The 16325-nt window shown below is 42.8% G+C and overlaps 1 protein-coding gene across 3 annotated transcripts in view; it reads left to right on the plus strand.

Moving 5' to 3' along the window:
- The window catches only part of adamts3 (ADAM metallopeptidase with thrombospondin type 1 motif, 3), a 274671-nt gene that overhangs the window by 223236 nt on the left and 35110 nt on the right, over nucleotides 1-16325 (plus strand). For 2 of the 3 annotated variants that reach the window (XM_038804456.1, XM_038804458.1), the window contains 5 exons: nucleotides 1198-1373; nucleotides 1454-1587; nucleotides 7391-7514; nucleotides 14923-14979; nucleotides 15651-15731. In XM_038804456.1, coding sequence (XP_038660384.1) covers nucleotides 1198-1373; nucleotides 1454-1587; nucleotides 7391-7514; nucleotides 14923-14979; nucleotides 15651-15731 — 572 coding nt within the window. The remainder of the gene's footprint in view (nucleotides 1-1197; nucleotides 1374-1453; nucleotides 1588-7390; nucleotides 7515-14922; nucleotides 14980-15650; nucleotides 15732-16325) is intronic. The other variant, XM_038804457.1, reaches the window with a different exon arrangement.

The raw sequence follows: 16325 nt of genomic DNA on the forward strand, positions 1-16325 counted from the left end.
GGATATCGATCCGCTATTGACAGAATTGCAATGTAATTTCAAGTTTTCTAACTTTTTGACTCCTGCGAGATCCTTTGCACCCACCCGCCATGGGTGAGTTGGCCGAATTCTACCCTAGAATTTAAGAAATTTCTCCTCATCTCAGCCCTAAGTGGCCAACTCCTTTTTCTGAGACTTTGACCCCGTACCCTAAATTCCCAAGACAGGGGAAATATTTTCTCAACACCCACCTTGTCAAAGCCCTTTAAGAATTTTCTGTTTCAATTAGATCATCTCAATTTTTTCTACATTCAGAATGAAGGCCCAGTCTACTCATTCGCTCCTCATAAGACAATCTCCTGATCCTAAAAATCAGTCCCGTGAACCGCTGTTGCAATCCCCACAGAGTAAGTATGTACATCCTTCGGTAAGGAGATCAAAACTGCACACGGTACACTAGATATGGCCTTACCAATGCCCTGTGTGACTGTAGAAAGATGTATCTTTACTCGTATACTTCAATCTCTTTGTAACAGAAGCTAATGTACCATTTGCCTTCCTAATTGCTTATTACACCTACTATTAATTTTCTGTGATTCGTATACAAAGACTCCTGTGAATGTAAAAAGTCTATCACCATTCAAAACACATTTGGCTTCCCCTATTTGTTATATTTCTTTGTTGCCACAAAAAGAAAAGGTTTGGAGGTGCCTACACTCTGGATTCTTGTAAAACACAATGAGAGGTTTATTAAGGATGTTACTATACATTATGTGATTCTAAACCAGCAGGACTATATTCTCTGATACATAACATCAGTTGGATATAGCACTTGGGGCGAAGGGGATCAAAGGATATGGGGGAAAACAGGATTAGGCTATTGAGTTGGTTGACCTACCCCATCATAATGAAGGGCTGAATGGCCTCCCTGCTCCTATTTTCTATGTTTCTATAACATTATTTTTCCACCAAAAGTGGGTGACTTCACACTATGCCATACAAAGTGAGTGATAAATGCTCCCAAGCAAAATGACACACCGACTTGTGAATGCTAACCTCAAATATTCAAAAAAGCACCAAAAGCTATTTAACTAAAGATTCACTGATATGCCAGTGAAAATGGCAGTGTCCTATGCGCTCACTGTCCATCTTTGTGTAATATCTGGTTGTTTGGCTGTTTAAAGTATATAGTAATCTTGCTGCTCGGTTGTGACTCAGGCCTGCCAATGGTGGTCAGGATTGCCCTGGTGTAAACTATGAATACCAACTGTGTAACAAAGAAGATTGTCCACGTCGTTTTGAGGATTTCCGAGCACAACAGTGTCAGCAACGTAATTCATACTATGAATATCAGAGGACTAAGCACCACTGGCTTCCATATGAACATCCTGACTGTAAGTTTTCAATCTTTATATTCACCAAAACAAGTTTCAAATATACCTGAAAGCAACATAATCTTGTTCGTTTTTACTAGCAATAAAAAGATGCCATCTGTACTGCCAATCCAAGGAAATGGGAGGAGTTGTCTACATGAAGCAATTAGTTCATGATGGTACTCGCTGTTCCTATAAAGATCCATATAGCATCTGCGTAAGAGGTGAATGTGTGGTAAGTAAAATTAGCAACTTGGTCCAAATGGTTACATGGAAAAGCTCATTGTCTAGTCAGTTCCAGCATCACATATATTGAGCTACTATGCAGAAGGAGTCCTATCACCTGATATTCACTCCAAGGAAGAGTCCTCACTCAGAAAAGGTGCAAACTGCAGAGTCAACTGTCTTTTAATCGAATCTCTGATCAAGTCTACTGGGAGTGCAACATCTATGCTGAATGAATAGAATCACAGAAATACCCTGTAAATGCAAGAATAAGCTTACGTCATTCAGTAACACTTAAACGTAGTACAGTCAATTGAATGTTTCAAGATAGAGGGGAAAAATCAGAGATCCTCGCTCTAAGATTCCTACAGCAGCTGTAAGCTTATCGCAGCATACAACTCTATCTTGAGCTTCATGCAATAGTCCAGTTTCCCCGTGCGTCAACAAGCATTTGCACACACAAGAATTGAAATTGGATTCAAAGATTTTAAAGTCGAGTTTTAGCAACCTGTTGACACTAGTGCTGCTTGCTGAAGCTCCTTATACCAAACAGTCCAAGATGTGTGCAGGCCTTACAACTTGTAAAGAGGAAACCAAACATGGGGATATTTAATGATGAAGAGTGATGGGAATGGTTTTTGACAAATTACGGATCTGATTTATGCAGTCAAAGTTATAAAGGTGTACATTGAGATAAGTAATGTTTCCACTAATCATAAATTTAAGATGTGGAGATGCCGGCGTTGAGGTGGGCATAGTAAGAAGTCTTACACCAGTTAAAATCCATTCCCACTCCTCGCCATTCCCACTCCTCGCCATTCCCACTCCTCGCCATTCCCACTCCTCGCCATTCCCACTCCTCGCCATTCCCACTCCTCGCCATTCCCACTCCTCGCCATTCCCACTCCTCGCCATTCCCACTCCTCGCCATTCCCACTCATCGCCATTCCCACTCCTCGCCATTCCCACTCCTCGCCATTCCCACTCCTCGCCATTCCCACTCTTCGCCATTGCCACTTCTCACCATTCTCACTCCTAATCATTCCCAATGCCTACTCTTCACCATTCCCATATTTTCACTATTCAGGAGAGTCAGTAAGAGGGAGGGTCAGAGATCAGGAGAGTCAGGAAGAGGGAGACTGCATGGTGCCATGCTTTGTCAAATGCTGCCTTGATCAAGGGCAGTAATTCTCACCTCGCCTCTTGAGTTCAGCTCTTTCGTCTGTGATTGTACCAGGGCTGTAACGAGGTCAGGAATTGATTGGCCCTGGCAGAACACAGACTGAGTGAAGTGTGTAGGGTATTAGTGACTAAGTGCCACTCGATAGCTCTGTTGATTACCCCTTCTAACACTTTGCTGATGATTGAGAGTCGGCTGATCGGGCGATAATTGGCCGGGTTGGATTCGTCTTGCATTCTGTGTACAGGACATGGTGCCAGAGTTGCAGCTGTACTGGAGCAGCTTGTCTAGGAGCATGGTCAGGTCTAAAGCATAAGCCGCAATATTATTGCCGCTATGTTGTCAGGGCCCATAGCATTTACAGTACTCAGTGCCGTCAGCCATTTCTTCATCTCACGTAGAGTGAATTGAATTATCTGAAGATTGGTATCTGTGATGCGGGAAACTCAGGAGAAGGCCAAGATGGATCATCCACTCGACACTTCTAGCTGGGGACTGTTGCAAGTGCTTCTGCTTTGCCTTTTGCACTGATGTGCTGGGCTCCCATCATTAAGTGTGGGGGGATTATTGTGGAGCTTCCTCCTCCAGTTGGTTGTTTAAATGTCCGCTTCCATTCATGACTGTGAAGGTATTATTTGGGTTTGTGCATTGTATTGTGCCAAAGGGAATGCCAAGGAATGGTATACTAGATGGGGATTTCCTTTCAGCTAGTTCACTTTTATTGCTTTAAAAACAAAATCATTCTCAGGATGCAGGCATCGCTGGAAAAGCCAGCATTTATTGCCAATCCCAACTCTTTATTGAGAAGGTGATGGTGGCAAGTTGTTTTTTTTGAACTGCCACAGTCTATGTTTCAAATACTGTTCGGTAGGGGGTTTCAGAATTTTGACAAGCGCCAATGAAGAAATGCCAATATATGTCCAAATCAGAAAAATGTTTAGCTTGGAGGGGAACTCCCAGATGATGCTGCTTTCATGCACCTGCTGTCCTTGTGCACCTAGATGGTGGAGGTCGCAACTTTGACCGGTGCTCCTATGCATCCATGAGACAATACGGACTGCAGCCAATGTGTGCTGAAGATGGAGCGAGTGGATGGATATGTTGTGTTTATATGTCAGTGCAGTTAAACAGACTGCACTTGGCTGAAGTTCCCTGCATCCTCCAACCCACCCCTTCACCCTCATTACAACATTTAACAATCAATTAAATTATTTAAAAATAGTTGTTAATAGTCTAGAGCCATTCACCACCTTGACTTGGAAATATATCGCCATTTTTTCACTTGCTGGGGTCAAAATCCTGGCGCCTACTACACCACAGGGACGGGAGCAGTTCAAGAAGGCAGTTCACCTCCTCAAGGGCAATTAGGGATGGACACGAAATGCTGGCCAAGACACAGCACCCACATGCCATAAATAAAGAATTTAAAAAACCTTAAGAATGTTTCAAGACACTTTCTTACTTCAGTTAAACATCTATTATGCTGATTATTCAGCAAAATTTGTCTTGCTTCAACTTAACAAGATGGCGCTGGAGCGTGGCGATGCTCTGCGAGCTCTCCCAAACAGATCCTCTTTTTACATCTCTTATAAATCGTACTAATCTTTTAAAATTTAATTCTAACACTAACATTATCGCTAGCCTTTCTTTTAATTTTCTTTTCTTTTCATGTACTAAATAATCTGTTTGAGCTGCTCGCAGAAAAATACTTTTCACTGTACCTCAGGACATGTGACAATAAACAAAATCCATCCCTCAAACTCAAAACCATGTCCATAAATTTGATTGTTAGCATTTGCCTGAATGGTTCAAATCTGGTAGAATGGTGTTTGCCTGCAGAGTGGATGGGAAAGCAGAAGGATCACCTCACGCAAACTGCTGTACTAACTACCTAGGCAACAGAAGAATTGTCTTGTCAACTCTATGGATTACTGCAATCATTCATAAAACAGGTAACAATATACGTATCTGGTTATCGGAGATGCTGGTCTCCCTACGGAAACTTCCTTTTTGATGTGATGTAAATATAGTGGGAGGGTACCAAATTCTAACACATGGTAATACATCAATACATAAGAAACAAACGACAGGCCAAAGTAGACATTGGGCCAATTCAAACTGATTCAGGAAGGCTAGTGATGGGAGACGAGGAAATGGCTGGAGAACTTAATAAGTACTTTGCGTCTGTCTTCACAGTGGAAGACATGAGTAATATCCCAAAAATTATAGAGGGTCAGGGGGCTGAGTTGAGTATGGTTGCCATTACAAAAGAGATGGTGCTAAAAAAGCTAAAAGGTCTTAAAATTGACAAATCTCCTGGCCCCGATGGGCTACACCCTAGAGTTCTGAGAGAGGTGGCTGAAGAAATAGCGGAAGCGTTGGTTGAGATCTTTCAAAAATCACTGGAGTCAGGGAAAGTCCCGGACGATTGGAAGATCGCTGTTGTAACCCCCTTGTTCAAGAAAGGATCAAGACAAAAGATGGAAAATTATAGGCCAATTAGCCTAACCTCGGTTGTTGGTAAAATTCTAGAATCAATCGTTAAGGATGAGATTTCTAAATTCTTGGAAGAGCAGGGTCGGATTAGAACAAGTCAACATGGATTTAGTAAGGGGAGGTCGTGCCTGACGAACCTGTTAGAAATCTTTGAGGAGGTGACAAGTAGGTTAGACCAGGGAAACCCAGTGGATGTGGTCTATCTGGATTTCCAAAAGGCCTTTGATAAGGTGCCACACAGGAGGCTGTTGAGTAAGGTGAGGGCCCATGGTGTTCGAGGTGAGCTACTGGCATGGGTTGAGTATTGGCTGTCTGACAGAAGGCAGAGAGTTGGGATAAAAGGTTTTTTTTCGGAATGGCAGCCGGTGACCAGCGGTGTCCCACAGGGTTCAGTGTTGGGGCCACAGCTGTTCACCATATATATTAATGATCTGGATGAAGGGACTGGGGGCATTCTAGCGAAGTTTGCCGATGATACGAAGTTAAGTGGTCAGGCAGGTAGTGCTGAGGAAGTGGGGAGGCTGCAGAAGGATCTAGACAGTTTGGGAGAGTGGTGCAGGAAATGGCTGATGCAATTCAACGTGAGAAAATGTGAGGTCTTGCACTTTGGAAAAAGAATCCAAGCATAGACTACTTTCTAAACGGTGAGAAAATTCATAATGCCAAAGTACAAAGGGATCTGGGAGTGCTAGTCGAGGATTCCCTAAAGGTAAACATGCAGGTTGAATCTGTGATTAAGAAAGCGAATGCAATGTTGTCATTTATCTCAAGAGGGTTGGAATATAAAAGCAGCGATGTGCTACTGAGCCTTTATAAGGCTCTGGTTAGGCCCCATTTGGAGTACTGTGTCCAGTTTTGGGCCCCACATCTCAGGAAGGACATACTGGCACTGGAGCGTGTCCAGCGGAGATTCACACGGATGATCCCTGGAATGGCGGGTCTAACATATGATGAACGGCTGAGGATCCTGGGATTGTATTCATTGGAGTTTAGAAGGTTAAGGGGAGATCTAATAGAAACTTACAAGATAATACATGGCTTAGAAAGGGTGGACGCAAAGAAACTGTTTCCGTTAGGCGAGGAGACGAGGACCCGTGGGCACAGCCTTAGAATTAGAGGGAGTAAATTCAGAACAGAAATGCGGAGACATTTCTTCAGCCAGAGAGTGGTGGGCCTGTGGAATTCATTGCCGCGGAGTGCAGTGGAGGCCGGGACGCTAAATGGCTTCAAGGCAGAGATAGATAAATTCTTGATGTCGTGAGGAATTAAGGGCTACGGGGAGAATGCTGGTAGGTGGAGTTGAAATGCCCATCAGCCATGATTGAATGGCGGAGTGGACTCGATGGGCCGAATGGCCTTACTTCCACTCCTATGTCTTATGGTCTTATGGTCTAATACTAAACATTGACTTTTGTCTTCCCTCAGACTTTCTAGCCCAATGGTTGGGCTTAAATTAAACATATCATAGCATTTAATTCTCCAAGAAATCACACTGGTCAATGAATACAACACTATTGTAAATATTGGAGAACAAAGTGAATAAACTGACGCTTCAGTAGAGATCCGTGACCAGACTTCATCTGGAGTCGTGCATTCAGTTTCAGGAGCCACACTTCAGTGTGGATATATTAGCCTTTGATGGCAGATTCAATGATACTCCAGTTTAGAGGGTGAATTAAAAGAGCAGATTGTACAAACTTGATTTATATTCCCTTGAGTCAGAAAATAAAGGGACTAGTTTATTTGGGTGCTTACAATATTTGAAGGGTATAATGGGACAGTTTAGAGCTAAGCTATATCTTCCTGTGTGGAATCCTGAAGCAAGGGGCATAATCTTAAAATTAGGGCCACTCAGGAATGAAACAAGAAAACACTTTTTATACAAATGATAGGAGAAATCTGGAATTCTCTTCTTTAAAGACAGCGCATTAGAGGTTCACTGGAGCTTTGAAGATTGAGCTCAATTTGTTAGGTAAGGGTAACACAGGATATAGAGCAATTACCAGTAAGCAGTAATCAAATAGTGAAGTAGGCTGGAGAAGTTGAACAGCCTATGCCTGTTCCTTATGTTCCTGTATCTTACTCTATTTTAAAATTGCATTTTGCTGTTCTGTAGATTCATGTTTTATCTTCACAGAAAGTGGGATGCGACAAAGAAATTGGTTCAAACAAAGTGGACGACAAGTGTGGAGTATGTGGTGGAGACAATTCCCACTGCAGAACAGTGAAAGGAACATTTACCAGAACACCAAAGAAATCGGGTAGGAATATTCTGATTTACACTGAACTGTGTCATTGAAATATGATAAGAATGTTGTCGTAGAATTTTTGAGAGTATCTTCCAGTCTTCCACTGCCTGAGAAAACTCATGCAGAAGTTACTGCTGATATTAATCCACACGCATCAATGTTGGAGAAACATGCTCAGAAGATTATCCAGGAATTTTTGCAACTCTCTAAACTTTGGCAGAAGATCAAAAGAAACATGTAAATGGGACTCTGCACCGGCCTTCTGGTGACGCATTGGGAGAACAGACGAGAAAATTCACAGATAATCATAATCTACATCAATCTAAATGTCAAAGAAAGATGATGGGGATGTTGCGACGTTCACTATTCAACATATGAGAAAGATGCTGTGAATACATCCCACAGGGTCGCTCACTCCACCTTAGAGACCGTATTTAATTAAAGTTATTTTTTAATTGCATTTGGGCAGATTAATCCTGTCCATAATTCACACTGAAAACATTCCTTGTAATCATTTAATTGTACTCAGAGGAAATGTCGCAATCTGAGTGGTTGCAAACAAATCAACCACGGTGAGTTACGCAGAAAGAATTCACCCCTCACTGGTTGCCTGCATTGGGAGATTCCCTTCTCTGTCTTCAGAAGGAATTTTATCTTCTTGCTTGGTTACATGTTCCCCTTGTGGCATCAGCATCTTTTGGCTTTCAGCTGTGAGCCAGGCTATAGTTCCATGAGGAATTTACATTACCTCACCTGGTTCACCATGCGGTGGATTTGGTGATCCTGGGAAAGTGATCCCAGAATTCCTCTCCTGGTGCGAGTTTTGTGTGGAGTTAACATCACCAGATATGGTGCCGACAGCTCAGTTAATTCACTACTGTGTCCTCCCAGTGCCTTTGAGCTCTCTGGATGGAAGCATGTAGTGAAATGCTACAGCTCTTTCGAACTGCTACTATTTGAATACGTTGGCTGGAATTTTCCAGTCGTTCGCGCCGGCGGGATCTTCCAGTCCTACCGGCAAGGGGTGCATTCAGCCAGCCAATGGTTGGCCAGCTGCCGGACAACACGCGGCGGGTTGCGTGGAAAATCCCACCCATTGAAACTTGCTGTGACTGACTGTTCAAGATACAGTCTTGTGTCGGGACAGAGATCCAGAACCGCATGAAGAGAATTTGGTCATTTTGTCAGAAGGCATCTGCCCAATGAGGTTTGCCATAGTTGGGGCTGAAGGTTTCCAATGCCGTGGCCATACATTATAGCAGCAGATAAGAACTAATTCTGCACTGTGAGGAAGAGCACCAAAGTAAAGTTGCCTACAGCTTGACAGCTGAAATGAAACCCATGCTCTTTACACAAGGGCTGATGCCCTAGTGTGGTGCAGTATCAGTAAATAGAGAAAACACAGAATCATACAACACTGCAAGAGGCCATTCAGCACATGTTATGCTTGTGCTAGCTCTTTGAAAGAGCCATTTAATTAGTACCATCCCATCTTTAGAACATATGCAACCATAGAAAAGTTGCAGCACAGAAAAAGGCCATTGAGCCCACCATGCCTGGACCAGCTAAAAAGATAATAAATACTAAACTGGCTAGTGATTCTAATCCAACTTGGTCCATAGTCTTACAGGTTCCACCAGTTTAGGTGCAGGTCCTGGTGATTTATCCATCTTCAAGGTCGCCAGGCTCTCCTGTACTCCCTCTTTCATTAGGCTTATTGTATCTAATATTTCTCACTCCCTCTCTGTGAAGACAAAGATAAAGTACTCATTGAAAACCTTGCCCATATCTTCAGCATCAACACACAAGTTACCATGTACATCTCTGATGGGCTCAGTTATTCCATTGCTCTCGAGGTATCGGTAAAATTTGGGATTTTCTTTGATTTGACGTGCCGTTATTTTGTCATATTGGCTGAAATTCCCAAATCCTCGTTTGCAGCAGGGCTTTCCCGGAGCCTCTGAAAGTGAATTGAATTTTGGCTGGAACGACAATTTTCCATTCTCACTTGCAACATTCTCGCTTCCACAGACAAGACTGGAGAATCCCGCACATTTCTTAGCTTTCCTGTTTATCTTTTTCAATTCACCTCTGTACTTTTTATACTCGTCTCAGCTTTCTACAGTATTATATTTTTTGCGACTGTTATCTGCTTTCTTTTTCTGCTTTATTCACCATGTATGCTTCTAGATAACCGGCAGCTCTAGATTTGGCATTACTGTCCTTTTTCATGTGGAGGCACGTCTACAATGTGACCTTAGAATCTCACTTTTGAATGCCTCCCACTGGTCTGTCACTGACTTCCCTTCAAGTAGCTATAACCACTTTGAGGATACTGTTCATCGTGTTGTGTCTTCACATTGAGGATACCCTCCATCATGTTTTGTGGCACTACCACCATGTTAAATGAGGTGCTGTGGCATCAGCAGCAGCAGAATTGTATTCAACCACAATCTGCAACCTCATGGCCCGGCATATCCCCCACTGTACCATCATCAACAAGCCAGGGGATCAAACCTGGTTCAATGAAGAGTACAGGAGGGCATACCAGGAGCAACATCAGGTATACCGAAAAATGAGGTGTTACCTGGTGAAGCGAAAACACAGAACTACTTATGTGCCAAACAGCATAAGCAACAATTAATAGATGGAGCTAAGCAATTCCATAGCGAACGCATCAGATCTAAACTCTGCAGTCCTGCCACATCCAGCCGTGAATGGTGGTGGACAATTAAACAACTCACCGGAGGAGGATCCATAAATGTCCCCATCCTCAATAATGGAGGAGCCCAGCATATATGTGCAAAAGACAAGGCTGAGACATTCGCTACAATCTTCATCCAGAAGTGGATGATCCATCTCAGTGTCCTCCGGAGGCCCTCAGCATTGCAGCTGTCAGTCTTCAGCTAGGACGATTTACTCCACGTGATATCAAGAAATAGCTGAAGGCACTGGATACTGCAAAGGCTATGGTCCCTGACAATATTCCGGCAATAGTACTGAAGTATTGTGCTCCAGAGCTTGCCGCACCTCTAGCCAAGCTGTTTCAGTGCAGCTACAACATTGACATCTACCCAGCAATGTGGAAAATTGCCCAGGTGTGACCTGTACCCAAGAAACAGGACATATCCAACGCAGTCAATTACCTATTAGTCTACACTCCATTATTAGAAACGTGGTGGAAGGAGTCATCAGTAATGTTGATGATTCAAGCGGCATTTTCTCAGCAATAACCTGCTCAAGGACGCTTAGTTTGGATTCCGCCAGAGTCACTCAGCTCCTATCCTCATTACAGCCTTGGTTCAAACATGGACAAAGGAGCTGAATGCCAGAGGTGAGACTGACTGCCTTTGACATCAAGGCAGCATTGACTGGGTATGGCACCAAGGGGCCTTAGCTAAAATGGAATTGATGGGAATCAGGGGGGAAATTCTCCGTTGGTTGGAGACATACCAGATACAAAGGAAAATGGTTGTGGTGGTTGGAGGTCCATCGTCTCAGCTCAAGGACATCACTGCAGGAGTTCCTCGGGGTAGTGTCTGTCCTAGGCCCAACCATCTTCAGCTGCTTCAACAATGACGTCCCCTCCATCATAAGGTCAGAAGCGGGGATGTTTGTAGATGACTGCACAATGTTCCGATGCAGCAAGGCCTGGACAATATCCAGGCTTGAGCTGACAAGCGGCAAATTACATTGACGCCACACAAGTGCCAGGCAATGATCATCTCCGACAAGAGAGGATTTAACCAACGCCTCTTGACATTCAATGGCATTTCCATCACTGAATCCCCAACAATCAACATCCTGGGGGTTACCATTAGTAAGACCCCCCTTATCTCTTGCTCATAGATGAGGTCTCAGTCTGGTTGAATAGATATAAGAAGCACTGTTTATTTCTTTAAGTACTCATTTTGGTACATTTACACAAAATTTAATTTAAAAATTTTTCTGTGTGTACACTAAAATGTCCTTGAGACACTGAAGAGTGAAAGCAAAAACTTCAAAATAAAAGTGACTCCAGATTTGCAAACTAAAAGTAATTTCAACAAAAAGCCTTTTTAAAAGTAATTTTCATGAATGCTTCAAGGATTTTCCGATGGCTAAAATTCTTCTCTCTAATCAGTCAAACGGAGCACATGCTCAAGGGAATCCTTATCTGGATTTATCCGCTTATTTGGTTTTATTGGTTCTAATTCTCAGCTGAGAACTGCTTGATTTATTCAGGAAAGTGTCAGTCACTGAACAGGCGATTGGTTAGTTAGACATTAATCAATTACTCCAAATTAATTATCTTTCCCATGACTCTTGTCCCACGTTCAAACACCCTACGTCACGTCGGTCTCAGTTATGAGATTGTTTCAAACTCATTGAATGTACCCTCATATCGCTTACTTGCAGTACTTTATTCGTAACATTTGAGACAGTCATGGACAGTATTCAAAAGTTTAACCAATTTTATAACTTACTCATAGTCCTACAAATTCAATAATTTTCACGAATCATTTTATTTTCCAGTATATTTTAGCTAATATTTTAAAGGACCCCCTCCCCTCTATAATTGTTGAATCCAACACCATTGATCAAAAACTGAACTGGACCAGCTATATTAATACTATGGCTACCAGGGCAGGTCAATAGCTAGGAATCCTACGGTGAATAGTTCACCTCCTGATCCTTCCCAAAGCCTGTCCACCATCGAGAATGTACAAGTCAGGAGTGTAATGGAATTCTCTCAATTTGCCTGGATGAGCGCAGCTCCAACAAAACTCAAGAAGCTCAAAGCAGGACAAAGCAGCCCTCTTGATTGGTACCCCTTCCACAAACATTCAAACCCTCCACCACCGACGAACAGTGGGATGTGTGTACCATCTACAAGGTTCACTGCAGTAACTTGCCAAGATTTCTTAGACAGCACCTTCCAAGCACAAGACCACTACCATCTAGAAGGATAAGAGCAGCAGATACCCGAGAACCCACCACCTAGAGGTTCCCCTCCAAGTCATTCACCGCCCTGACTTGGAAATATATTGCCATTCCTTCACTGTCACTGGGGCAACATCCTGGAGAGCACAGTGGGTGTACCTACACCTCGGGGTCTGTAGAGGTTCAAGAAGTCAATTCACCACCACCTTCTGAAGGGTAACTAGAGATGGGCAATAAATGCTGATCTAACCAGTGACGCTCACATCTTGTAGATGAATTTTTAAAAGACCAGTCCACATTTGTCGGATCACCTGAGCATATAAAATTTGCCTTTCCCCAATTTTCAACTTTTACTCCTGTTCTATCTTTATCCTTTTCCATAACTGTATCATGGTCGCTAGTTGCAAATGGCCATCCACTGCTACTTCATCCACTTGTCCAGCATAATTTCCTCAAGACTAAATCTAGAATTGCACCCTTGTTGGGCCTGTTACGAGCTGGCTAAAAGAGTTCTCCTAAATGCAGTTCAAGTATTTTGTGCCCTCTGTGCCTATTACACTATTCATATCCCAACTAATATTCGGATCGTTAAAGTCCCCAACTACCCACTCAGAAATTGGCTTTCATTTTTGTTCTTATATCACTCTGTCGCTATTTTGGGGTCTATAACCCTGTCCCATAAACCTGTATCTCCTACACCACAGCCATGTGAGGAAGTCCCGTGGGAGGAGTGGGCTGCAATTGCCACTGCAATTCCCTGTCCCACTGAGGTAGTGCATAGAAGGAGAATAAAATTAGCAAGATGACACCAACCATGCACATACTATGCATACTTAGACATGAAATAAATTGATGTATAGCTTTCAAGTTTATTACCAGAAGTGGTATATTAATATTGGAGCTAGTGGGACATTAGAGGAATGCAGTTCTGGATCGGTAGAACACGTTGTGCCCCTATATAATGTAAACACTACAGGACTCTTCAGGGACATTTATAGATGTTAACTGAAGTCCTATTGGTGAATGGATAGCATAGTCCTCACTTCACATCGTTATCCGTTTCTGCTTTTCTCTCTCCACCACGCAGCAAGCTAATCTGTCTGGTTCTCTTAATTAAACGTTCCCCATCTTCAGATAGCAAATTGAATGCAGGTGCAACTGATGCCGAAATGAAATGAAATGAAAATCGCTTATTGTCACAAGTAGGCTTCAAATGAAGTTACTGTAAAAAGCCCCAAGTCGCCACAGTCTGGCGCCTGTTCGGGGAGGCTGGTACGGGAACTGAACCCGCGCTGCTGGCCTTGGCCTTCTTTACAAGCCAGCTATTTAGCCCTGTGCTAAACCATCCCCTGATAGAAGAACAAAAATGAAAGCCTATTTCTGATAGTCTCCAACACCGCCTTAAGCTTGTAGAGCAAATCATCCAGCTAATATAAATACAACTATATCTTTGTTTAAACATTTGTATTTGGTTAATGAGGTAATGAACCTTACTATGAGCCTCTCTACGAGGTTCCTCACTCTTTTATGTGAATAGTCTTGCTTCCTCTTTGCTAGCGATGTCGATTGATGCAAAATAAAGACATGGTGGTTGTTTCCATCATATCGCCCTCTCACTGGTGTTATTCCATTCTCATGATGTTGCACTATTTGTGCACTGATGAAATGAAAGTCTTTCTTATTCACGTATACAATGGGCTGTGGTTACTGACCTTGATGGCAACACGTGAACCATCTATTTATGAAAGGAGTTGATGTAGAAGTTCAACTTTGATCTTATTCAATGTGGAGCAGGCTCAAGGGGCTGTGGGGCCCAATCCTGTTCCAGGTTCTTACGGTTCTTATACTAGCTGATAAAAATGGTTGTGACTTCTCATATTGTTGTCTCCTTTCCATGGGGAAGATTACAAAGCTGTTTCTCAGGAAGCACAGCTTCTGTAAACTGCTTGACTCATCGGTGACCTGAAGTCAGCCTAATGTCCTGACAGTGGGTGGATCTCGTTTAAAAAAATATCCACACGGTGATGACATTTGCAGAAATAGGCAGGATTGTCTATCCATGTTGCGATCTCTTTGGACATGTGGAAGTAACTTTGCCTATGTTGCAAGACTTGGATGTTGAAGCGGAGCGGAGGCAGGCCAGCACTGTACATTAAGAACTCAAAGCGAAGGACAAATCCTATGTTTGCTGCTTGTTTCTATAATGAGCATGTTGTACGGTATCAATTAACAGTATCAATTAAAGGGAACCGTATATGTTATGGTAAAGGAGCAAGTCACAAAGATTCAGAAAAGACTGTTTTGACCTGGTGGGGTTGCTGGGTTATGGGGATAGGGTGGGGGGTGTGGGCTTGGGTAGGGTGCTCTTTCCAAGAGCCGGTGCAGACTCGATAGGCCGAATGGCCTCTTTCTGCACTGTAAATTCTGTGATAATTCTGTGACCTTGACTTGTGGGGTCTCTTGCTACAGCTAACCACTACCCAAACTCTTTCAACAGGTAAAAAATTAAGCAAGAGATACCAAAATGAACTTGGAACCTTGGGAAAACATGTTTGCAAGTATCCAGTCTGGCCTGTGCTGGACATTTCTCACACTTCTGATTTCAACCATCTTTTTTTACTTTGATATATTCTATTAGCTGTTTCTGGTGTCTTTCACCGGATACATGTGCTGTTAACGCTTCCTCATTTGAGTCAGTTACTTTACAAAATGATCGCATTGGTTGACAATGAAAAGGAAACAGTTACCAGTAAAACTGATGAAACCATTTTGTTTAAGGGCGAACCAGAGGAACATTCATTTTACCCAAGGGAGCTAGAAACCTTGATATCTCTGAATCAAGGCACTCGAGAGTTCTTTTTGGTAAGTAATCAGGAAAAGGGAGGAAGGGGGCATCAGAGCATTCATTTTGCAACAATGCTCATTATTCTGTCCATCCACTAGCTCAGTGATCACTCAGGGCCAGTAGGTCATCACGTCAGAAGCTGAACAGTCAATGGACCATGTATGTTGTCCCCCCCCCCACCCCTTGCTGGGCACAGAGAAACATTTGACCTATGTGTATGTGTGCATCATGCCACAAGCCTGGTTGGCTATTTCTCAGCCAGAATTTGCAAAATGTACTTTTGATGCTTGCTTCAACCCAAAATTTCACTCGAATGCCATAGTAACCGCCACTGTTTTCTTTCTTTTTTGCTCCTATCTTTGACCTTAACACATGCAAAGGCTACTTAAAGATGTTTGACATCCCATCTGGTTCTAGACATGTGTTCATCCAAGAAGACGAGGTTTCTCCTCACATTCTTGGTAAGTACTAACCTGCTGCTGCTTGACAACTTTGCTCAGTGAAGCAACTGATTTATATTTTAAGCACTAATCAGAATACATTCATCGCTTGTGCAGAGATCCCCTATTGGTCACCAACATGTATTCAAAAGGTACGATGCTTCCTTCTGAACTGTGCAGGCCTCATTTCACAAACTTCGCCCTGCCAATGTAGGCTTGCACTTTGACAGAATGGTATCAGGAATGCAGGCGCCTGTCACCACATGGTTTTTCAACAATGGTCAGAAAATCATTGGTGGGTCACGTCTAAATTCCTGATATGCATTCCCAATTGTCAAGGCTCTGCTCCAGAAGCTACTTTATAGAATTAGTCCTAGTATTCGAATAAAAGAGACACTATTTTCATTACTAAGCCTGTTACTTTTATTATTAAACTAATTCAATGATGAGAATTCTACAAGGACATTACTCAGAGCGGTGGTGATGAGACTTCTATAAGTCCGTCTGTGCTGAAATGAAAAGTTACACTACTCCATAATTTGTTGGCTTTCTCCAAAAGGTAGTGTCTCTTTGTTGGAACAGTGTTCTAAGACTACTAATGTACTGTGTTATGAC

The sequence above is a fragment of the Scyliorhinus canicula genome, chromosome 8 (assembly GCF_902713615.1).
Source record: "Scyliorhinus canicula chromosome 8, sScyCan1.1, whole genome shotgun sequence".
Lineage (NCBI taxonomy): Eukaryota > Metazoa > Chordata > Chondrichthyes > Carcharhiniformes > Scyliorhinidae > Scyliorhinus > Scyliorhinus canicula.